The following is a 23,593-nucleotide window of genomic DNA, read 5'->3' as shown; positions in this document are numbered from 1 at the left end:
GGCAGCTGGTGATTGGACCCATGACCCTCTGGATGGGAGATGAAAAACTCTACCGAGCCACAATTGGCCCATATTAAAGACAAACACTCCACAGACACAGACCCAATATCATGGGCACCTGATTAAACTTGTGCAATCCACCTAAATCTTCCTGAAAATATCACTACCCTTGTGCAGTCTATGATATAAATCTTGTTGATACAGACAGACAAGTGTTTATCATTTTGGTCTTGATTGAAGGCTGTAAAGTAGGTTTGCATGCAGAAAACAGGCATTTAAGACTAATGAAGTCAAATCCATTATTACAAAAATTTGATTTCAAAAATCAAAATTTTATTATAAAACAAGAGAATTGCAAAAACACAATTTGTAGTTGGGCTGCTGTTTAAGACATAAAGAACAATAAACATGTTAAATTTTCATTTCAGTACACTGCATTTTCACCTTATTTTAATTGTGAAGTTTACTATATGGGAATCAATAAACATCCTCCTTTAAAATATGAAAAATATTGAACACAAGGACACAAAATGTAGTTCCCTACAGTTTTTAATATATGTTACTTATTTTACAACTTTTACGGTAGAAAGAAAACTGTGGAGAGGTTTATGTACAATGATTTTTGAACTACTTTTAAACAAGTATAGAAATTATTATTGATAGAAACTGTCTATGACTGTTCTAATAACACAAGACCAATAAAATATCAGTCACAGTCTCGGCTTCAAATAATGCTAAATGAAGTACACTTTATTTTTGTCCTTTTTAGTACATAATCAAATAAGAAACATAAGACTTCTCAAGCAAAGAACTAACCAGAACAACCATATTTACAAACAGAAGTTGGGAGTTTGAAATGTACATGACTTAGTGCGACCTGGTAGAGGAATTAAAAGACAAATTTTATATAGAAAAAACAACAACAAACAAACAGGCAGTTTTCAGGAAAAAAAAAAGTGAACTGGACTGTGAACAACATGTTTCCCAGGTCTGACAAAACAAACTAAATCTATAGTGAAGAGGATAAAACAATGAATGACAAATTAAATCAGTCTTTTGACACAGCCACGGGCAGTGTTCGGTCACCACATAGTAGTAAGTAAAAGTGATGGCCTTCTCATTTCTGTTCATGGTGCCCCAAGATGAAAATTAAAAACGTACTTTCTTATAATCCACCTATTATCAGTAACCATTATGATATGATACCATTAGTATGGTAGAGACGTAACGTACTCAGGTGGTTGTTATGAAGAGTAGGTCAGATAGAACAGAGGGTGTGAGCTTGATATCTGAGTGTCATCACAAAATGTTGTAAAAAGTTGAAAGAGTGCCACACTACATAGTAGTGTTTTTCCTTCATTCTCTTTAAACAACCATCTAAAGATGAAACTCTTTACCTCTGGACTGGAGGCTACTGTTGATGCAGCAGAAACAGTTCCACTACATGCCATTAAACACCTCCCTGAGGAGTGACAGGGCAAAAGCAGTCACAGTCCAGCAGCTGCACACTGACCAATACTCCTCCAAAGACAACACGAGTGTCAACAAAACTTACACTGTCACTGATAATTTTTTTCTGTTTAATACACAAAAATACATGATGCAGACTCAAGGGAAGAAACTTCAACCTGTGTGCATCTGCTTCTGCTCTGTACTTGATGTTGAAAAGGCACATCTTCACACAAGACAGATGATATGGAGGAATGCAGGGAAGAGTGGTATAAAATAGCAGCTGATAAGCATAGCTTAGTACATCTGGAGTGATGTTAAGAAAGGTATCCATGGTTTGCACAAATATACAGAGTATAAAACAGATAAAACATAAAAAGTAAACAAGGGTAAAAGGGCAGTGAACTGCTGATTTTTAAGCAAAATAATATTCTGAAACAGTTTCTTAAAGTGGATGACAGCTCAGTTCAACAAGGCAGCATCATTGCTAACAGTCCGACTGGTAACAGTCCAATAGAGTCAGTGAGGAACTACAGCTGGAATGAGGGCATTACAGCAACAACTCTGCTGACGTTTTTTGAAAAGCCATAAAAAATGTTGCCAAAATAACATAAATATTAATTGTATTCAAACTAGTTTCACTCATGACTGCCATTTATGGCCAGTCAGTTGAAGTGCTTTAGAGACACTCATCTACATTCTCATTCATAATACTCATATGAAAAGTGATCCATCACCACAGTGTAATCAAATCAAAATATGTCACTACCACTGAACATTTCTCTGTATTTGCTATAACCAGTTTATCCTTGCCAGCTGTTTTAAATATCAGTCAGAGTAGGCGAAGAGTCCTCTCTCCATTCTGAGTAATGAATTATATTCCTTTACAATCACTTGACACACTGGTTGAATAAAAAAATAGTGGTGGTCCATATACGAGTTGGGATATTATGTGACAAGTTCAAACAGAAATGGGAAAAACATCTACAAAAGCAGGTCAGAGAGAAAATAATAAATAAAAATAAAACAATTCCCTTCAACATTTAACTTTTTAAATCTACTTTTTAAAATGTTTGTTAGTTTAAAGAGAGCATCCCGAAGTCTTTGAAATGAAAGACTTGGTTTCTTCATATACTTCTTTTATAATAAAAAACAAGTCCATCTGTGACAGAATTACTTCATTAAATTGTCTGCTGTTTCAGACAACACACATTTCCCTTTACTTTTTTTCTCTGCAGTAATCACTAGCAGACGGTCCTCTTGATAAACATAGTCAATCCAAATCCAATGAAAATCTTGGAAACAGGCTGACACATATAAACACAGACAAGCCCAAGAGCCAGTCAGCAAATTCTTTTACCCCAGGTCCCTTTTCAAGCAGGGCCCATGAGATCTTCATGCAAACACCTGCATCTTGCCATTGGCCTCTGGGATTTGAGTAATTTGGGTCTGGGCAGGACCAGCAACTGCTGGGCTAGGTGTGGAATCCGACCAATCAGAGACACAGTGAGGGGAAGGGCTGGACCAGGGCTCGGGAGACTCTGGAGATGGGGTCAAGTAGGGGTGCTCACTGGGCAGATGGAGGTAATGCTTCGGCGTGGCATCAAGTGCAGATGAGTAGCTGTGCTGGGAGGGAGGGGTGGGGTAATCCTCTGTTCCTGTCGTGCTACCACTAGGCTGAGGAGGAAGAGCCTGAGTGGGCTGGGCTGTTGGTGTAGATGCCTGTGTGGGCTGAGGAGGCGGCTGGGGCTGAGAGGGTTGCTGAGGCATCTGCTGCTGCTGGAAGAAGGAAGGTGGGGGCTGGGACGTCTGGGGTGTTGGTGGTGTGGAGGTACCCATCCGGGCCATGCTTTGCTGGCTGGTCATGGAGTGGTTGATAAGCTGCTGCTGCTGTTGTTTCTGCTGCTCAGCAATTGTGGGCATTTTCACAGGGCTGATAGTGGGTGTGGAGGTTACAGGGGTGGGCTGTAGCATAGGATTATGGAAGATCTGCTGCTGGTGCATTAGCATGTTCTGCTGCTGCATGGCTGGGCTCTGTGGATGCATGCCTGCCTGGCTACTCTGCACAAGATTCACAACTTGCTGACCACACTGGGAGGAGCTGGGCATTCGACTGTGCCAATCAAAGGGCACACTGACAGGACTGACCATCCCCATGTTGATCCCCATCTGCCCTGAACTCAGCACATAGCCATGGTTGACATCTGAGGCCATGGAGACACGACCCTGCAATGACATTCCTCCAGCTCCAAGGTCGTTTAGTTGTGCTAAAGAAACGGCAAAGGGGCCTCCTCCCTCCAGCATGCTACTGTGTACCATTGGGGTGTTTGGGACTGACATAGAGGAGTGAAAGAGCCCTGGTGATGGCATTGCCACAGGGGAAGTTGGGTTTGTGATGTAGCCAGCATTGCTAGCTCCCCCATGGGGTGAGTCCAGAGAGTCGACTGGGGACAGTGTAACTGAGCTCTCCAGTAAGGCACTCTGCATGTCCAAGGTTAGCTTCTTATTGCGGGCCTTGACTGACTCCTTCAGACTGGCAGCATGTTGGCCTCCGAGGCTTGAACCCTTGGCTCCAGGACGACGGTTCTTTTTGCCCTGTGGGGTGTTTTTCAAACTTGGAAGGAAGGCACTGGGTGGGCACATGAGAGGAGACAGAGTATGCCCCCCTGTGAGGTGGTGTCCAGCCCCTCCGTGACCCTGGGGGCTCCTTACTGTGTTGTATTCATCGAGAAGCTGAACAATGTCGTGGTGCATGCGCTCCTGGGCAATATCCCTTGGCAACCTGTCCATGTGGTCTGTGATCTCTCGGTTTGCAAAGTGAGCCAGCAGCACCCTCACTGCTTCACAGCTTCCCTCACGTGCAGCAAGGAATAGCGGAGTCTCCTCCTGAAGCAACAAACAAATAAAGGCTTTGTTTGAGACCAATATAGTTCTTTTTAGCCTATACTGATTTAAATTTTGAGTTATAGCAGCTGATATAGATCCATACCTTGAGATCTTGCATATCTTTGTTTGCACCATTTTTCAGCAGGGCAACAGTGGCATCCACATTGTTTACGGCTGCAGCCCAGTGCAAGGCAGATTTACCTGAAAAAGAAAACAATGAGATAAGACTCCATCTGTTAAGTTAAAATTTAGCAGAAACATTTGCATCGGGACAACCACTAGCTGTTAAGTGAACACACTTACCCAGTTCATCAACTGCGTTGACATCAGCATGACAAGTGATGAGTTCCTCTACCATGCCTTCAACTGCTAGCCGTGCTGCTAGGATCAATGCAGTGGAGCCATCATACATGCGAGAGTCTAGATCTGTAGCCCGATTTCTAATCAGAATCTAGGGGATGGAGAAGTTGGGTTTAAAATTTGGATCAGTGCAACACATGATTAAACGTATTACAATAAATCATGTTTGTTTTCTAATGATGTGGATATTAAAATATATTGTATAGTAAAGTATTATACTGTTTGTTGATTTGTTTACCTGGAAGACACCCTGTGCATCAGCTGCCACTGCAGCATGTAGTGGCGTTCGTCCTGTGTTGTCTTGAGCGTTGGCATCTGCCCCAGCATCCAGCAGTCTTTTAGCAGCATCAGCACGAGCATAGCGGGCAGCCAGGTGAAGTGCTGTCTCACCAGTGCGGTCTGTTTGTGCAGCAAGGGACGCGCCCTGGTAGATCAGGTCTGAGATTATATTGGCTGAGCACTCCTCATTTTCTTCCTCTTCTGTTATCTCAGGCTCTAAACCGCCTCCACAGAATGATGCCAGCATGAGAGGTGTGAAACCATCTGATAAGAGGTGAAAACAGACATGGCTGAGTTTATGTCTGATCAAGAGCACAACATAACAACAAGGTCCTAACAAAATACAACTGCACATTTTACAGTGCCGTATTAGAATATCATCACACCTGGACCTCTGACGTTAACATCCATACAGTCACTTTCAAACTCTCCTTGTGGTGGTGTGAGCGCCATAGTTGGAGGCACACGAATGTCTGCGGCAGCAAGGTGATGCTGCGTCCACTGCCTGCTGTCCACTGCATCTTCACTGTCTGAAAGCATACTGGGCTCCTCAACCTGAACCCACAGAAACAGAGAATCAGTTTTAACTGCTATTTATATGTGTTTTGTGGGATTTACATATTTATCTTTATGAAAGTTTATATTTGAAATGATTGCTAATTTGATTTAACTGTATCAGGTTGCAGTACTGACCTTTAGCCTTTTTGCCTCAGGGCAGTCTGAATCCATCCACTGGTCGCTGTGGTCTCCAAGGAGGGATTCTTCAACAGTTTTTGTCATGTGCCTGGTTATAGATTATTATGTTAAAAAAAAATCAACCACAACGAAGCTAATTAAATCTAAATAAACAAAGTTTACATGTTTATTACTCACTTCATTCCCAGAGCATCCTGGCCCACAGGTTCCCTGCGGTTTTTGTTGCTGCTGGGCTCCTTCTTAAGGAAGAAGCCTTCAGGGAACCAAAGGGTACTATGCTCTCTCTTTCTACGGGCAATCAACATGCCAATCACAAGGATGATCAACACAAAAAAAAAGGCTATCATCACCAGCATCAGCTTTCCCCATTCAGGTATGATGAAATCGGGTGGAATCCTTTCGCCTGAGGTGGGAAGACAAACAGTTACCACACATTCATACACTCAAGTATACAGCATTTGTTTTGGTTTTCATTTCCTGTTCTAATTTCTACTCACCACGGGCTTCTTTGAGAGGATAAGGAAAGCGAAGCATTTCCACAGCTGACAGGGCACCTAGATAGTCTGCAGCACTATCTGCTGTGGGGAAGCAGTCCTCATGGTCCTGGGAGCACAGTCGGTTATCTATTTCCAGGTACACTATGGAGCTATAGGAATAGCAGAAAGGCAGTTGTTTAGATATTTACAATCTAAAAGGAAGACTTCAACTTTTATACACTAAGTAACTTTAAAAACGCACATGGTAAAATTTACTAGAATTGTCATGAGATGTACTCAGATGCTTCAAACAACTTCTCAGACACACAATATACCTTTGTTCTGCATGACTGATTGTGCCTTTTCTCAACCACAGACCAATTCATGAGAGTTGTACTCACAAGTGTATAAACTGGGTAGGTGAGTGAAATATTGGGATGGGATAAATTGTTGACTAACAACGTGTAGGCACGTACAGCTATTCAGGAGGAATGGCAGGCGATCCCACAGAGACAGATTAATGGCCTCATAACATCTATGCCTCGAAGAGTGGCTGATTTGGTGTGACAAAATGGAGGTCATACCAGATATTGAAATTTGGACTTGTAAGAATGGGTGGTACTGTCAACTTTTTATTGCGTGATTGAATAAACTGTTTCCTTGATTCCTGATTTTTGTGTGTATGTCTCCCACAAGATGTGTGCAATAAGAACAACAACTATAACTGGAAATATAATTCATGAATAACAAGTAATATACCCATGAATTTCAATGTGCGTTTTTAAAGTTACTTAGTGTATTTTTACTGTGTGCTCGACTGACCCAATGACCTCCTGCTGAGGTTGTAGCTCACGCTTTAGGCGTGCTTCTCTGCGGGTGTAGGGGCGGATCATAGCTTCACCGTTGCGGTCCAGACGGAAGCGCAATGATGTGTGTAGGATAGCACTTAATTTTTGCAGAAAAGCTGTGCTGGTGCGGAGAAGCTCCTCTGGAGGCAGAAGGACCACCAACACTAAAGAGCCATCAGCGAGGTCTTCTGGAACATTCTTTGCACAGTCCAAGCCATCCCAGCCACACTCCTCTGAGTTACAGCCCTGGTCACATCGTCCATCAGCATAGTGATCAATACAGTAAGTTTCATATATGGGGCTGAAGATGAAACAAACAGAGTGATTAGTCAACATTTTCTAGATTTCTATGTGTAAGACAATTAAGGAGGAACCTGTTTGAAGTTTTTAAAGGAACTCACTTGCACACTTTTTCCTTGCTTTTGCAGTCAAAGTTGTCATAGAGGCAGTCAGCATTGTTGCAGGATTCATCACACTGGCTATTGTTGAAGACACGCCAGCAGCGAGGGTCTGCACAACGTGCCCAAGGATTAACTGCAAGAGAGCAGTCACCACCATCCCAACGACAGGCAAATGTGTTGCATTCCTTGTCACAAACACCATCATTGGCTTTGCTGTGACAGTCTGCAAGGGGGCACGAGGGTGTTGAGAGCTCAGGGTTCCCGCTGCTCTGCTCACATCGCTTACCCGTCCAACCACTGGCACACTGGCAATGGAAGAACGGAAAACTAGTCTCTTCAGTACATAACCCTCCATTACGGCAAGGCTGGGAAGAACAGCCTTCGTTGCTGCGATGCTGACACTGGGGCCCGCCGTAACCAGGTACGCAGGTGCAACGCGCTCCCCTTGTAGTGAGTGCACAGCTCCCTCCATTGTAGCAGGACAGCTCCCGACAGGACATACTTCTTTCACAGTTTGACCCAGTATATCCCTAGTGAGAAGCAAAATATTTATAGTTAGATGTTTGACTTTCAAAACACTGATATAAACCTGTTATGCTCAGACTGTAAAGTCTAATATGTTTTTAAAAACCATTCAATGTAAATCAGCACTTACAAGTTGACATGTGCAGATGTATCCCACTGCAGAGCTGCTGGATACAGAGCATGCACCTCCGTTCTGACAAGGCTGAGACTCACATACACTGTACCTGCTCTGACACCTCCGACCTAAAAACAGGTTAAATTGTTAAGCTTTGTAATTAAAGATAGGAGTTTTACACAAGGATAATTAAAAGCCAAATAGCACTAAGTAGGCTAACCTGTGAATCCGGGCTTGCAGACACATTGGTAGTCATTTGGCAATTGGATGCAATCTAGACTGTTGGCAGGACTGCAGGGGTTAGAGAGACACTCGTTTATGTCCCCCTCACACCTTTCTCCTGTGAATCCAGGGGGACAATTACAGCGGTATCCACCTACTCTGTCGACACAGGTGCCATTGTTCAGGCACTTAGGAGGGGCACTACGGGGTCTTAGGGGTGGAGCGCAGTCATCTTCATTGATCTCACAAAGAACACCTATAAAGGAAAGGATTATGAGTACATCTTTATTCTGTTGTCTGTCAGTCACATACAGCTAAGCTCTAGCGTAAAAAAAAAATCCTGTGCATACCTAGTGTGCCAGGGGGACAGGAACAGATGTAACGTCCCACTAGATCAATGCAGGTGCCGCCATTCTGGCAGGGATGAGACTGGCACTCATTGATCTCTATCTCGCAGTTCTGCCCAGTAAAACCTGGCATGCACTGTAATTTAGAACATATAAAAGTTATATTACTGCCACGGTTCTGTTCCAAGTGAAATATAACTTAATAAAAATATGATTGAGAAGCTAAAGAGAGCAATGGCTTACATCACACTGGTAACCTCCAACATATCCCCTGCAGGTGGCGCCATTGCGGCAAGGTTTGTCTTCACAGTGGTCCACTTGGCTTTCACAATAGCTTCCAGTGTAGTCGGAAGGACATTTACAAAAATGGGCATTCCCAGAGTTGACACAGTGGCCACCATGGTGGCAAAGCTCATCTGTCTGGAGTCCTGATAACACAAATTAGGAACATGATCTAACTTTAACGCCTCATGATACAAATGAAGACCTAAAGGTCAAATGTCAGCATTAAAAGAATATAGAAATACCTCTCTGGCGTGCTGCTGTCTCACAAGAGACCCTTGGGATGTCACAATAACGTCCAGACCAGCCATCAGTACAGTCACAGATGAAAGTAGCATCCTTTTGTCGACAACGTCCTCCATTTTGGCAAGGAGATGAACGTCTGCACCAGTCCACTGGTGTCTAGTAGGCAAAATGGAGGAAGATGGGAGATGGAGGAAATTTTATTGTTTTTAAAAAGCATAAATGCTGTAAGAGTCAAGGTTTAATAAAAATATTTTAAGAGTGATCATGAAGGTGTGTCTACCTGACAGCGGTTGCCTGTGTAGCCCTTTGGACATGAGCAACGGAAGGACTCCAGTGCATCTTGGCAGATACCTCCATTGAGGCAGGGCTGGGAGTCACACTCGTTGACTTCATACTGACAGTGGGAACCAGTGAAGCCTGAACGACAGGTACATGAGTACCCATTGATTTTATCTGTGCAGGTTCCTCCATTGAAGCAAGAACTGTGGATATAAAAGACAGTATAGATTCAACTTCAGTTGTAATGTGGATGTGCACATCATTTGTCTTAAAGCACAACATCAGATAGCTTCATTGCACTAACACACACTCACCTCTCAGTGCAGTCAGGGATGTTGGTTTCACAGTGGATGCCAGTATAGCCAGGTCTACAGGTGCAGGTGTAAGAGTTCACATAGTCTGTGCATGCTCCTCCATTTTTGCAAGGGGAACTTTGGCATTCGTTGATCTCTAAAGCACAGCGGGGACCAGTGAAACCTGGCAGGCAGCTACAATGGAAGGAGTTTACACCATCTGTGCAGGAACCTCCATTTAGGCATGGGTCTGATAACACAAAAAGAGAGGGCCACTTTGGTCAAGTACAGAAATGATGTACATTCATCCACAGAGATGAGATTTGGTTGTTAGATAATGTAGTTTTCCTCATGTTAATGTTTGATGACAGCATTTAAGCATCCTATGTTTATAATGGCACTTACTAGGGGTACAGTCATTGATGTCTGTTTCACAGGTAAGCCCAGTGTATCCAGCTCTGCAGGAGCACGAGAAGTCCCCAAGTGTGTTAGTACATGTCCCACGGTTTTTGCACGGGTTTGATATGCATTCATTCACATCAATGTTGCACAGTTGACCTGAAAAAGAAAGACGGGGGGGACAATAAGATTAGAGTTGGGGTAATAAATTTGAGTGCATTCAGACATACAGACTAATTATACTGAGATGTTCAGTATGAAATTTTCCTAACCTTGCCACCCTTGCTGGCAGTTACACTGATAACCCAAGTAGTCCGGTGTGTGCTTGCAGATGGCATGATTGGCACAGGGATTAGGGGAACAAGGAGTAAGGACCTCAGCACAAGTGGGTCCACTGTAGGGAAGCTCGCAGATGCAGGTGAAACTTGCCACACCATCCACACAGGTACCCTTGTTTAAACAGGGACTTGAAGCACATTCATTGATGTTTACCTGGCAGAGGTTACCTGTTGGACGACAGAAACAGTCAATAACACATGCAACATAAAAGGATTTTTACTGACCAAGTCTAAGAATTGGTCTGAAACAAGCAACAGTATCTGCATATTTCCAGTACACCACTAGGGGGAGGCAGAAAATTGATACACCCATAAGGTGGACATAATAGAGAAAATGATACAAATCTGTCAGCCTGATCAATGTCTAAAGGTCTTTGAGCTACTTTTGTGCCATTACAATGCATGCATGTGGTGTATTTTAAACTTTTTATATCTATATTTTATCTAATTTAAATCATGAAGTCACTGTGAGTTGTGCACACACATACCTCTGAAACCTTGACGACACTTGCAGGTAAAGCCATTGAGCTGATCAATGCATGTGCCAGCATTCTGGCAGGGACTTGGCAAACAATCATTTCTATCAAGGTCGCAGTTCTTTCCCACCCACCCTGGCTCACAATCACAGCGGTATCTACAAAAAATAAACAAGTTTAGATAATAATTCAGAAACTAGTCTAATAGGATAAAAACTTGCTATTTTGAACACAAGAGTCACTTCAAACTGAAGCTGTAACAGTTCATACCCATTTATGTCATCCCTGCATGAGCCATGGACACAGGGGCTGCTGCCACACTCATCCACCTGTGAGTAGCAGTAGGGCGGCTTAAAGCCCTCAGGACACTGGCAGTGGAATCCATTCTCTTCATCTACACATGTACCCCCATTTCTACAGGGGCTAGACGCACACTCGTCTATTTCCACATTGCATTTGGGACCTAGTCAGAAAGATGTGAGGCAATCAAAATATGCTTGGCAACATTTCTGATGAGGAATTATTTAATATCACTTGTATGGTGAAATGATTAGAGGGCCTTACCAGTGAAACCAGGTTTGCAAACACAGTCATAACGGTTGATTCCATCTTTGCAGATGCCATAATCACATGGGTTGCTGGCACAATCGTCAAAGTTTATCTCACAGTTCATGCCTGTGTTAACAAAAACAATTATTAGATTATGTCTGTTTGTTATCATTCTTGATAGCAACGTAAACTTCAGAATGATCATACAACAGAGTTAATCTTAAATTTTCCTCAAATGTTAACTTGCTTTACACATTTTGAATCATTAACCAAAAAAAGCTGTAATTTACAAGGTTCAATGATATCTTTGATTTTTCCCCTCTTACCTGAGGTTCCATGTTGGCACTGGCAGATGTACTTGTTGACCAAGTCCACACACTTGCCTCCGTTCTGACATGGGTTGCTGTGGCACTCATTGAGCTGGTTCTCACAGCGATAGCCTGTATAGCCAGCGTCGCAGTTACAGGTGTAGCTGGCAATGCCATCTATACAAGTACCATGGTGGCAGGGGTCAGGCTGACAGTTGTTGATGTTACTCTCACACAGGGTCCCTTCATAACCTGCAGATATATCAAAAAAGATGCACATAGAGATTTCAATTCAATATCTATGTGGTCGTCTGATGCAGCAGATACTTGCTGCCTAAAATCAGTTCCATCATTAAACACTTTTCATTCTTTTCCCTGAAAGTCATTTTTTTGTAACAAGTCCTCTTTTTCCCCAAAACAGTGTTAGAATTCCTTCCTTTACCCATTTCTGTATGTAAGGGTGAATGCCCGACGAGGTGTCCAATTATCAGGGATTAATGGATGACGTGGAGGCCTGAACTGTCTAATACCCAGCGGAGGACAGTTGCCTATGCGAAGTCCATTAATCCCTGATAATTGGACACCTCGAAGGGTATTAACCCGCTTATACCATGGTCACTTGAAAACGGAAATAATTAATAAAACTACTAATTTATAATTTCATATGTTTATGATAAAAAATAGAAAGTTTTACTAAAACAACAATTTCTTTCCCCTAGCAATGCCTGAGGGTTTGACTAATAACTGGAATAGCCATTCCAATCCCATAACGTTCTTAGGTAATGTAAACATAGTTCAGTACTCCAGTAAATAGGGCAGACCATAGATACAAGGTCAGAATGGAACAAAAACACTAGTCTGCTCAGCGTACTTTCTGAACGATTTATCAATGAAAAGACATGAAGACGAGTGAGACTGAGAGTCATCTGTGATCAGACTATAAACCTGAACGCTAACATGAACAGTCATCTGATAGAAAGCTTAGTTTTAGCAGACCAGCTCTTTGAATAAACAGAATAAGTCCTCCTTCTGCACTACAAGGTCAAAGAGGTGAAACAGAGCTGTCCACACCCTGCAAGTGCTGATTGTTAGTCAGACACGCCAATATTTATCAGATATTGTCATGCCAGTCTATCAGAACCGTTTCCTTTAGCTCTACAATGAAATAATGGCTTCTTTTCTTTTGTTTATGTTATTTGAATTTTCTGACAATAGTTTAGAGCAGTTAGAACAGGAGGGAAGTGAGTAACACCTCTCAGTGTTAAGGTGAGCCTGGAAACAAGACATACATCAGATATAAAAGATAGGGCTGTCTTATGTGACTGGTCTAAACGTGGAGTCTATCATTTTATTTATATCAGTTAAATGATGGTTGACGCCGGTTGGCAGGCTCCTTAGTCTGGCAGCGCTGTACTCCCTGCTCAGAAAATATGACCGTCTCAGGTTGCTATAGTTAATCCTAATGGAGTAACGGCTAATGGTTGCTGCGCATTCATTTTAAACAGTGTAATGATTTTTTTGACCAGGACTACTTGTGAAGTTCGAATGGTGTCCATTTTAAAGATGTTAATGGACACCAATGGAATTACCAGAACCATGGTATAAATTTATTTAAGTAAAATCTTCAATGGATTCGGATTCTGATAATTGTGGTTGTCATGTCAACCGGCTTGTGTGCTGGGAAAGTAAGTGTTGGTTTGTGTGCTATGTGTGTGGAGCAGTGCTGAGTTGGGTAAAGCAGTAAAGAAGGGCCCTACACAGGCCCCCAGTCCTGCTTTTGTTCTCTGTGGCAGAGGGAACAATAGACTGCACAACGTCAAACAGGACCACTTCACTCAACAGAAGGGGCCCACAAACACAGGGAATACCAAGCAGCTGGCTACTGAAACAATGAAACAGGCTCTTTCATAGGCATATGTCTTCTCAAACATGTTAAATATCAATGTATACATATAAACAGCTACCAAATCTAGCCATAGTCACAAGGCATTTAATATCTCACTGCACCTGGGCTCATTTTCAAACCATGGCCATGACTGAATGTGAAGGAATGAAAGTGAAGATACAACATAAGGTGGTTTTGTCTGTGGGGATTTAAAAGATGAACAGATGTTGGGGTGATGACCAAGACCCATGTCTTGGTAACTGCTGGTCCTCAGTGACCCCATGATCTTTAGAGCTTGTGAGGGAAAGAGTGGGATTAGGGGCCTCAAGTCAGTCTGCTTGGCCAGCAGACATCCAGAGAAATAGCTGACCCCTCAAAACACTCAACACTTCAAAAAGACCAAACATATTCAAACAAGTGGTTTAGCATCATCTGCCCTGGGGAGACATCTCAAAGTGTGTATCTTCCAACAACTCTCCATTAACAACTATTAGGTAGAGAAGCTCTTACCTTCAGCACAGCGACACTCAAACCCATTTGGCCGGTCATAGCATTTTGCTCCATTCTGGCAGGGCGTGCTGGCGCACTCATCTATGTCGATCTGACACATGGTGCCAGTAAACCCTGGGACATACAAACATAGAGGTGAAGGGTCAGAGAGAAGTCCAGTTGAAGGCTCCATGCTTAGGTCAGAGGGCAGTTCTGTCTCTTCGAAGAAGGGCAGAGGTCTGGGGTAGGTCAGTGATGGAGGGCTAAAGTTGGGTTTAAGAGCATCTCGACTGGTTAAGAACTCGTCATCTGTGCACTTGGACCCATGTGGAGGTGACCACCAACAAAATACGATGTAAAGACTGTGACCTTGAATGTTTTGGAGGCAGAACTTAAAATCTACTCAAAACAGAGTAGATTTCAAATCATCAAATGAATTATTCTAAACTGATAAACCAGTGGTATATAATTTTTGGATGACAGCCTAATGATTTACTCTGAAAATGCTTTACGTTGTTGTATAATGTTTGGAGAGTGGTCTGCAATGACAAGGACAAAAATTATTATTATTATTATTATTATTATTATTATTATTATTATTGTTGTTGTTGTTGTTGTTACTGTCATTGGTCGTGGTGGTGGTGGAGGGTGTTTTTTTCTTTTGAGGATCTATAATTTGAAAATCTTGAGAAACTGCGAAGCCTGGAGGAAAAGTGGGCACAGTGCCCAGACAGGGGTGAATTGGTGCATTGGTAGCACACCGCTCACTTGATTAACAGTGTCAAGATAGTCTGTGTGTCGGTGCTTAGGCTGCAAGCAGGGGAGGGGAAGGGGAGAGGAGACGGTGGGATTGTTTTCTCTTTTAGGGAGCCCCCCACCCCTTCCTGCATCAGCTCCACTGACTCAATAGTGAGATGGGGGGTGGAGGGGGGACGTCTGTCCCAGATGTAAATTGCGGACCTGGAAAAGAATCTCATTAACAGGACTGCTGTTCCCCACCACTACAAGGGCAGGATGAGGGAGACTGCTGTCCCTTCCACATTCCACTGAGGAGGGGGGCGAGGGTCACAATAGTGTCTTTGTTCTGGCAAAAGTAGAGTATAGGCAGCCTTTTGGTCCTGTCTTTTTACATGAGTGCTGGTTCTACAAACTAGCAGGCAGACACAGAAAGGCTGACCCTCCCTTGTCTGGATCTTGGGACATTTAAACCCTGCTTTCTGTTCCTACTGATTCTGTCACTAAGTTGAGGATGAATAGAAATAAACATGTGGAATGAAAAGAATCAGTCTTACCTGGCTGGCAGGTGCATGTGAAGCCGTTGACCATGTCCCGGCAGATGCCATCATTCACACATGGATTGCTCTCACAGTCATCAACATCAATCTCGCAGTAAGTCCCCATGTAGCCTGGAAGACAGAAGTTAAAACTGAATTTACAATGAATTTTGCAGCTGAAGCAGACTCTCCCTTCTTTTATGCATGGGCATGTTAGTTCAAGGCCAACATGGAGACCATGCAACTGTCTACTCTTTGTGAAGGGGTAAAGAACTGTGGGAAACTTTTCTCTCATGGGACACTGGTCTTCACTGAACTACAGCATGGAATAAAAAGAGCATCCCCAGTGCTCCCACTCTACTGATCTGAAATCGCCAGAAGCTACTGTCCATAGAGCATTGCACCTCCCTGGGTCAGTGCCCTATTCACTGGCTGAATGTTCTGCATTGAGTGTTAGTAAACTGTGTAGGGCTTCCTCGTTAAGGTGAAAAAGAGTGTAGATCATGGTGAGGAAAGGCAAGCATAGACTCAGAAGTAATCAGCAGCTCCACATGAGCTTTGCCAGGCTGGCTGATGATGAGGAGGGTGAAGAGGAAGAGTCTGTCTCTGAAAATTAAGGGGGAGGGGGAGAGGCTCTGGGAAAAGGCCTCTTTCCCTCTCTGTGTGTATGAGGGGTGCAAAGTGGAGCACAGAGGGGCCCTATTGTTCTGCTCCATTCCCACCACTCTACTACTCATTAGTATTCACTGCACACTCCTCCCCCTTACTGCTGGCCCTCTCTCACTTCCAGTCCTATAGACCCAACTCCCAGCTCTAATTTGTATAGTTCCCCAAACCCCAGGATGCATGTAGGACTGTGCGTGAGAGTTTCACTGTGTTTTGTCATTGAGTGTCCAAACCATCACTTAGTCCAAAGTAATACCCTGTCTGGCTGTACAGCTCACTGAGAGAAGAGCAGTGTCTTCAATGCCCCAACATCAATGGGTATACATTACATAACAGTCTGCACTGACAGTAAATATGGCAGCACCCAGAATATAAATAAGACAGTCAAATTTAAATATTCAAATCTTCTACTGTTTGGGCTGTCATGTCAGGCTGTGTTGTGCAACTAAACTACACTGCTCTGTATTGTTGTAACTGAAGTGCAGCCTAAAAGGACAGTATACCTGGCATGCAGATGCATGTGAATTCCCCAATGCGATCCAGGCAAGTAGCATCATTCTGGCAAGGCATGGACAGACATTCATTGATGTCAATCTCACAGCGTGGGCCTGCATATCCACGACCACACTGACACTGAAAGGAACCCTCTGTGTTTACACATTTTCCAAAATGTTCACAGGGGTTGGCACCTGCAGGCAGAAGGCTTGGAATTACTAAGTGAAACACATTTAAAGATAAATCAGACCATATGAGCACCTAAACCCATCACTGAAAACTGTTAAAAAGTCAGACTTACCTATTGAACACTCATCCATGTCCTGGTTGCAGGCACCTCCAACAAAGCCAGCAGGACAGGTACAAATGGCACGCCCATTTAGTGGATTAGTGTCACACACTGCCCCTTCATTGCAGGGATTACTCACACACGCATCGTCAAGGTGGCACAGCAAACCTGTAGAGAGGCAAAGTGAAGATATGAGCATTTTTTTAAATCAAGCTGCTATGCCTTAAAGGAGAACAGGGGCCATTTGACAAACCTACTCACCAGTTTTTCCCACAGGGCACTCACAGAAGAAAGATGCTACACGGTCATGACAGGTGGCACCATTAAAACATACAGCTATGGCACAATCATCAATGTTCTCACTGCAGTCATCTCCAGTCCAACCATTAACGCAGACACAGGTATGACCACCAATGGTGTTGAAGCATGTACCCCCATTATGGCAGGCATTTGGTTGCATGAGACACTCGTTGACATCCTCAGCACAGAATTGCCCTGGTGTGACAGATGAGATATTGGCTCAGACATACTTAATATTAAGTTATTACAACTACAATATATTTAAAATAGAGCCATACCTGTCCATTCTGGTGGACACTGGCAATTATAGGTGTTGACTCCGTCAACACAAATTCCACCATTCATACACTTGTGACCTGGACAGTCATCTACATTATTCTCACAGTTGTGTCCCTCAAAACCTAAAACAGATGGAGAAAGAGCAGAGTTATGATACACAGACAGTAATACACAAACACTGCCAGTTTATTAAACACTCAGTGGTCCCTCTGGTTCTGGACTTTAAGCATTTGAAAGTGTAGCCTTGAATCATATTTCCCAGACTGGAGGATGTGCAGGGCAGTGTGGGCAGTAAAAAGGTTCTGGGGGTGTCTGAATGTTTACATCTTACTATGACGGTTCCCACACGATGCCAGCAACAGTCATGACTCCTGTCTGCTTGAGAGGTCTGCACTCCCCACAGTGTTTGCTTGTTTTATAATCTCTCACAGTTTCAACGACTTCCTCTCTGGCAAGAGATATTTCCTGTCAACTCCCCAGTGGGAAACCAGAAGGCCCATAAACTAAATTCCTTCTGTAGTGAACAGAGTAGTGGACTAGAGTGCCAGCTGACTACTACTACTACTCCAACTCTCCCACCATCCCATCTCCCATCTGTAGCTATTAATAGTGGACAGGAAGCTGACCTGGGAGAGAGAAGTGAATCCCAGCACTAACAGCTACGTCATCAGGCTGGGAAATCTGTTTTCCTAATGTGCCATGCTGAGGTCCTGGGAAAGCAGTGGGATCTGCTCTTTGACACTGAAAATATTTGTGTGGTGTGCACATGCTCTACTACACTGATAGACGGATGTCCTACCTGGAAGGCAAGCACACTCGTAGGAATGGTCGCTGGTCTGTCGACAGGTACCCCCATTAAGGCACTGAGATGGGGCACAAGGAAGGGTGGACACCTCACATGTGCGTCCGCTGTATCCAGGTTGGCATTGGCAGCGGAAGGACCCATGGGTGTTAATGCAGAGGCCACCATTTAGGCAAATGCCAGGCTTGCGGCACTCGTCAATGTCATTGCGGCAGTTCTTTCCCTGGAAGCCAGGTGGGCAGGAACAGTTGTAGTGGTTATTCCAATTGGCACAACGTGCCCCATTGGCACATGGACTTGTGGCACAGGCATCAATGAGAGAGCAGTCTTGGCCTGGGGATTGAGGTGAACCATATTTAGTTAATCTAACAACTTTTATTCTCCTATCTCAGATTTAATCTTTAACTGACAACCAATGTATGTACCTCTGAACCCTCTCTGGCACACACAGGTGTATTGTGGGACACCATTGACCACCTGACTCTTGCAAGCTGCTCCATTCAGACACGGGGACCGATGACAGGGATCCAGTTGCTGACAGAGAGGACCAATGAATCCAGGGCGACATCTGATGGACAAATTTATGCAAAGACATGAGCATAAACAAACATGTACAAACATACACACAAAAAGCACACATGCACAAATTAGGATGACTTTAGGTCCAAATAGGTCACAAACTGACAAGCCAGACTTCTCGAGACAGAGCTGTGACAATCAAAGTCCTGTTTAGCCCTGCTCCCAACATGTTCTCGGCCCAGTGACACCTTGGCAAGACCTTTGGCCTGACTCATTCTTTGGTACAAGCAATGCTTTTAAACCCTGGAGAGAACTAGTATGAACATAGCTTAACCCAAATTCAAATCATTCAACACCTTGTTCATGAAATAAGACCTACAAACACGGTTGAAAGCCAGCTTTAAGATACAAAGATGGAGGGAGGCCACCTCTCTTTTCCTTATTGGTTTCATACAGCACTTACTCTGATATTTCCAGATGGAAAGCCAAACTTTTATCCATGTCAGCTTACATTCCTTGAATGTTACAGTTTCCCCCACCTCAACTCATTTCTGTTCTCATATGAAAAAGAACACACCCAAAACCAGCAGTCTGGAAAATTAACTACTGCCAAAAAATACTGACGTGAGAAAATAAGGACTACACGCAGCTCACATGAATCAAGTAGGAGAAGCAGCTGTGGTGTTGGAATAACATACACATCCTTCTCCCAGTAACTGCATAGCAACTAAAAGCTCATTATCTCGATGAAACACTGATAGTTTGTATATGTAGAAGGGTTTTCAGCAAGATTTTCTGTTGTTAGTTTCACTCGTTCTGACAGAATAGCTTTTCTAATTGATCAACACAGCTGCCAACACAGATCATGTGATGGCTCATGTACATTCAGTTCAGTACAGACACTACAGTGTACTGGGCTTTGCTGACTACCAAAATGCAGGTGACCAACACCTGAGCACAGGACTGAGAATTCTGCCATTGCTGCACTTCTGCTTCACATTGCTCCGTGTAGATGTCCTCTCTGGGTTTAGCTGAGGTTTTGACTTACTAAGGAGTCCAGTATGAGCTGGTAACTCTACACCCACAGTGGAGCCCCTGGCTGGATACAAGCCCCCTCTTCAAACAGGCTGTTTGATGCTGATGACAGGGCAGTGATGACTGGGTTTGGCCTGCCCCTGGGCACTTTCTCTCTCATTGGAGAGAAACCCCAGGGCAGGATCAACAATGGGGTTTTATTTCTTTCTTTTTGACAGGAGCAAAGACTAAAATTTGAAACTAGTGACTCTCTTTCCTATTGAGCAATCTTTTTTGCATCTTTGAATATTACAACCACGTCTTGGTCTGATAATACCTCAAATTGGTAATTATCGTCAGCATCCTCAACATTTTTAATACAATTTAACTAAGCTAGGACTGCAAAATTAAAGTTGAGCTTTACAAAACCTTACACTTTGAATAAGAGTTCAGTCTTTTCCATGGATTGCATATGAATTATTTAGGCACATATGTGCTTCATATTGCCAAATATCCAAAACTAAGCATCAATACTAAGACCAAAAATGTCAGATAACCCTAGCCTTTCGCCAACTTGAAACAGTAAACAAAGATTTAGGGGAGCCACATTGTTTAAAATACAAGGGTTATTTCCAAAAATGTCAGTGTCAACAGGAACAATGCAAAATGTCTCAATTAATAGTGATTCTGAGAGTTTGTGTCAGTATGCACTGATTCATGGATGCTGAGAGATTGCACAGTTTTGCAGCTACTCATCTTCCTCCCATGCCCCCCCCCCCCCCCCACACACACACACACACACACACAACGGCAGCTTTGCCTTCCCCCAAGCGCTGTGAGGTCAGATGTCAGAGGTCCCCCGTCTAATTGTAATGATAATGTCACTCAGGCTGCAGGGAGTTGGGTGGAGCTGCTCTACTGGAGAGAATGTCTTTGGAAGGTAGAGCTGTTGAGAGTGCGACGAGAAGGAGAAGAGAGTGGTCTGGTCCATAAAGAATGTCATGTCATATTTCCTGTAATCCCTCGTCCCTTGCTCTGAAAAAACACAACGCTCTCTCAGAATGCACGTTCCTTGTTGCCCTAGTAACCTCACAGATGAACAAGCAAGCAAAACACCCGGCCAATCACCCTTCCCCAACCCCCACCCTTGGTCCCCATGGCTATTTGTCATGGCTTGGCTGGGTTTATTTAGAGGCAAATTAACTATGTCTGGAATCTAGGGTGCCACTAAAAAAATTAAACACCAATGTGGCACACAGACGGCTTAGGAAGGACAGAAAAAAATGCTTTATATAGCTGAAAACACCACACAGGTTGGTGGTCAAATCCTTCTTGAGTGGCTCCGTAGTTTGGGCATCTGATAGAAATGAAAAGGCTATAGCCTTGACAGCGTTGTTTTCTGACAATGGTTGTGACTTCCTGTTGATGGATAAATACTTATTAGCTCCAAAAAGTTTTCTGAGTCCCAGTGCATATTTGTGTAGCACTCAAAGGACCAAAACACAAGGAATGTTGAATAATGGTGTGAAGAATGAGAACAAAGTGCAATTTCTTTGTGTGTTTACTAGTGCAAATGTGTGCCTGCAGGGGCTGGTATGTAAGCACGACGCTAGGTATGCCTGATCATTTATTTGTCCTGTCTTAAAAATGCACACTAAACTGAGCAGGCAAAAAGCACATTATTTTACTATGTCCTGACTCATTGCCAAAATGCGACTCCCATAATATACAAAAGGTGAGTGTAATCAGTGCAGAGACTGTTAGAGACATGCATATTTGTCTTTGTGCACCTGAGAGCCTCCTTATCATGCTCTTTACAACCTTGTAGATTCCGCCCTCTCTGGAAAAGCAGGGCAGGAACCATGCCTTTACTGAGCCCAGCCTATTTAGTGAAGGATGTGACGGGCAGGTGCAGTCTGCTGTTGTGCAATGGGCCCCTGAGTCATATTTAGTGAGTGCTGACTTTTGACCCCTGAGGAAGAGAGTGCAGCAGATGAGAAGGTCTTTGAGTGCAGCAGAGGAATGGCAAAAGAGGGTGATCCCTTTGTGTCAGCACATATGAGGACTTTTGCCAGCTGCAGCCTCGGCACCATGCATCTGTCCACATCTGTCAGTGCCCTTCTGGATGTCCAGCGACCACTTTCCTGCCAGACTTTAAGCCAAAACAACTGTGCTGATCCTCCCATGGGATAAGCCCAGTAACCCATACATGCAGTCAAACATGTGGTCATACTTCACAAACACATGCACTTATTGTTCATTTTTACTCAAAAGATCTTCACTGAAACAACGTCAAATCATGCAACAATCACTACAAGCCAAAACATACATATAGAAGGAAACTTACAATCCGACTCAGCCTCTGAGGAGGGATAGTATTGTGAAGGCATGAAAGACAAGGTCCACAAGGAAGTTAAAAAAAAAGAGAAAGAGAGCAATTGACATTTCTGAGAAGAGTGCAGATGACTTAAACAACATTTCGATGATCTCATGTGGCAAATAACAGCAATGTCTTTTAAGCAACAGGTGTGAGGGTGTTGTGACTAAAATCGTTTGATTTAAGTGACTTTTATCCTCTGTAACATAATCTTAGTTTTCCTGCTTTCTGGGTCATTGAAGCAGGGTAACCTGAGCTCATCCTTGCCTTTACAATAGGAGCTACTCTGCCAGAGGTCAAAGGGTGGCTCACCTGTGAACAAAGAGCCTGTAATCTCTGACACGGTTCATAGACACAGTCATGCTCCACAAAGCAACACATAAAAAGGGGTCCTCCAATTGTAGAGGACATTTCCTGAGACAAACCGTAAGGAAGAAAAACAATAACAGGACTAACATCATTTGACTTGGGGCAAGATCTCAGGTTCTGCGTTGCATGACAAGAACAAATAGTGAATTTATGAATTCTTTTGAACCCAGGGTTATGAGGAGAAAATATTAGTCTGTGGGAAACCTCTTTCCCTCAACCCCTCCTTCCAGAAGCAAGCAGGAATCAGCCCCACTTCTTTATGTGAGTCCATACTGACACCATACTGCCAACCAGAGCCCATCCACATCCCCCTCCTTCCAACAGCCTCCTCTGCTCAGCTCTCCTCAGCTTGGCTCTCCCTTTCTCAGCGCAGAGCCAGATTGGGGGTTGGGGAGCGTTTTGTGGCCCAAATAAAAGAGCTAAAGTAGTCAGAACTCCTTTGTATGAAAGTGTTGGGGGGGAGCAGTGACCCAAACAGCTAGTCTTTCAGGCCTGGGCTTACACGGACGAACAGGCCTAGGCTGTAGCCTGGCAACAGTAACCCATGGTGAGAGAGCGCTAGACTGGGAAAAAAGGGGGTGTTCGGAGACAGGGTTTCATAAGGACAGTTGGAGCTCTTTAGAGACTGATTGGCTACATATGCAGGTAGCAATGAGTGTCTTGACCAATTCAGTCTGCTAATTAAGAGCCATCATGCAAGTCTTAATGGAAAATTTGTTGCAACATTCACACTTAGACAAACAATGAGATGCTAATATCTTTTTTTGGAGAACCCTCAACGCAAAGAAAAATTAACTTATTCTGAAGGTAAACCAGCGCTGCAAGTGACTAAAAAAACTCGCTAAGATTCACCTGAATCAAAAATCCAGTGGGAAACAATCACAGTTCCAAAACTAAGAGAGAAGATCTCTATATGCACTCAGCCACAATGTTAAAATGAGTTTTCATACTTTTAAATCAACCTAACAAGCTAATTCTGCCTTGGTTCTGAACAGAAATCTGTCAGAATACCACTGGACATTTTTTAAATAGCAACACATTTGCCCATAACCACATTGCAT

General features: G+C 43.5%; 1 protein-coding gene across 1 annotated transcript in view; it reads right to left on the bottom strand.

The window, feature by feature from the left end:
• Positions 1-531: 531 nt before the first annotated feature.
• The window catches only part of notch3 (notch receptor 3), a 29,604-nt gene continuing 6,542 nt past the window's right edge, over positions 532-23,593 (bottom strand). Inside the window, exons 3-33 of the mRNA XM_041778611.1 lie at positions 18,679-18,821; positions 18,251-18,586; positions 17,451-17,573; positions 17,134-17,367; positions 16,885-17,040; positions 16,592-16,777; positions 15,441-15,554; positions 14,170-14,283; positions 11,793-12,026; positions 11,482-11,592; positions 11,188-11,380; positions 10,930-11,075; positions 10,376-10,609; positions 10,110-10,262; positions 9,726-9,954; positions 9,413-9,614; positions 9,132-9,288; positions 8,848-9,032; positions 8,608-8,740; positions 8,256-8,513; positions 8,051-8,163; positions 7,396-7,925; positions 6,969-7,295; positions 6,168-6,316; positions 5,848-6,073; positions 5,668-5,758; positions 5,361-5,529; positions 4,934-5,238; positions 4,639-4,786; positions 4,439-4,536; positions 532-4,335 (exon numbers count right to left, since the gene is read on the bottom strand). Of these exons, the coding sequence (XP_041634545.1) occupies positions 2,845-4,335; positions 4,439-4,536; positions 4,639-4,786; positions 4,934-5,238; positions 5,361-5,529; positions 5,668-5,758; positions 5,848-6,073; positions 6,168-6,316; positions 6,969-7,295; positions 7,396-7,925; positions 8,051-8,163; positions 8,256-8,513; positions 8,608-8,740; positions 8,848-9,032; positions 9,132-9,288; positions 9,413-9,614; positions 9,726-9,954; positions 10,110-10,262; positions 10,376-10,609; positions 10,930-11,075; positions 11,188-11,380; positions 11,482-11,592; positions 11,793-12,026; positions 14,170-14,283; positions 15,441-15,554; positions 16,592-16,777; positions 16,885-17,040; positions 17,134-17,367; positions 17,451-17,573; positions 18,251-18,586; positions 18,679-18,821 (7,288 nt within the window). The 3' untranslated portion in view covers positions 532-2,844. The remainder of the gene's footprint in view (positions 4,336-4,438; positions 4,537-4,638; positions 4,787-4,933; positions 5,239-5,360; positions 5,530-5,667; positions 5,759-5,847; positions 6,074-6,167; positions 6,317-6,968; positions 7,296-7,395; positions 7,926-8,050; positions 8,164-8,255; positions 8,514-8,607; positions 8,741-8,847; positions 9,033-9,131; positions 9,289-9,412; positions 9,615-9,725; positions 9,955-10,109; positions 10,263-10,375; positions 10,610-10,929; positions 11,076-11,187; positions 11,381-11,481; positions 11,593-11,792; positions 12,027-14,169; positions 14,284-15,440; positions 15,555-16,591; positions 16,778-16,884; positions 17,041-17,133; positions 17,368-17,450; positions 17,574-18,250; positions 18,587-18,678; positions 18,822-23,593) is intronic.

This window comes from Cheilinus undulatus, linkage group 21 (assembly GCF_018320785.1).
Source record: "Cheilinus undulatus linkage group 21, ASM1832078v1, whole genome shotgun sequence".
NCBI classification, from domain to species: Eukaryota; Metazoa; Chordata; class Actinopteri; order Labriformes; family Labridae; genus Cheilinus; species Cheilinus undulatus.
The sequence above is the reverse complement of the archived record's forward strand: the minus strand, read 5'-3'. Positions and strand labels throughout refer to the sequence as shown.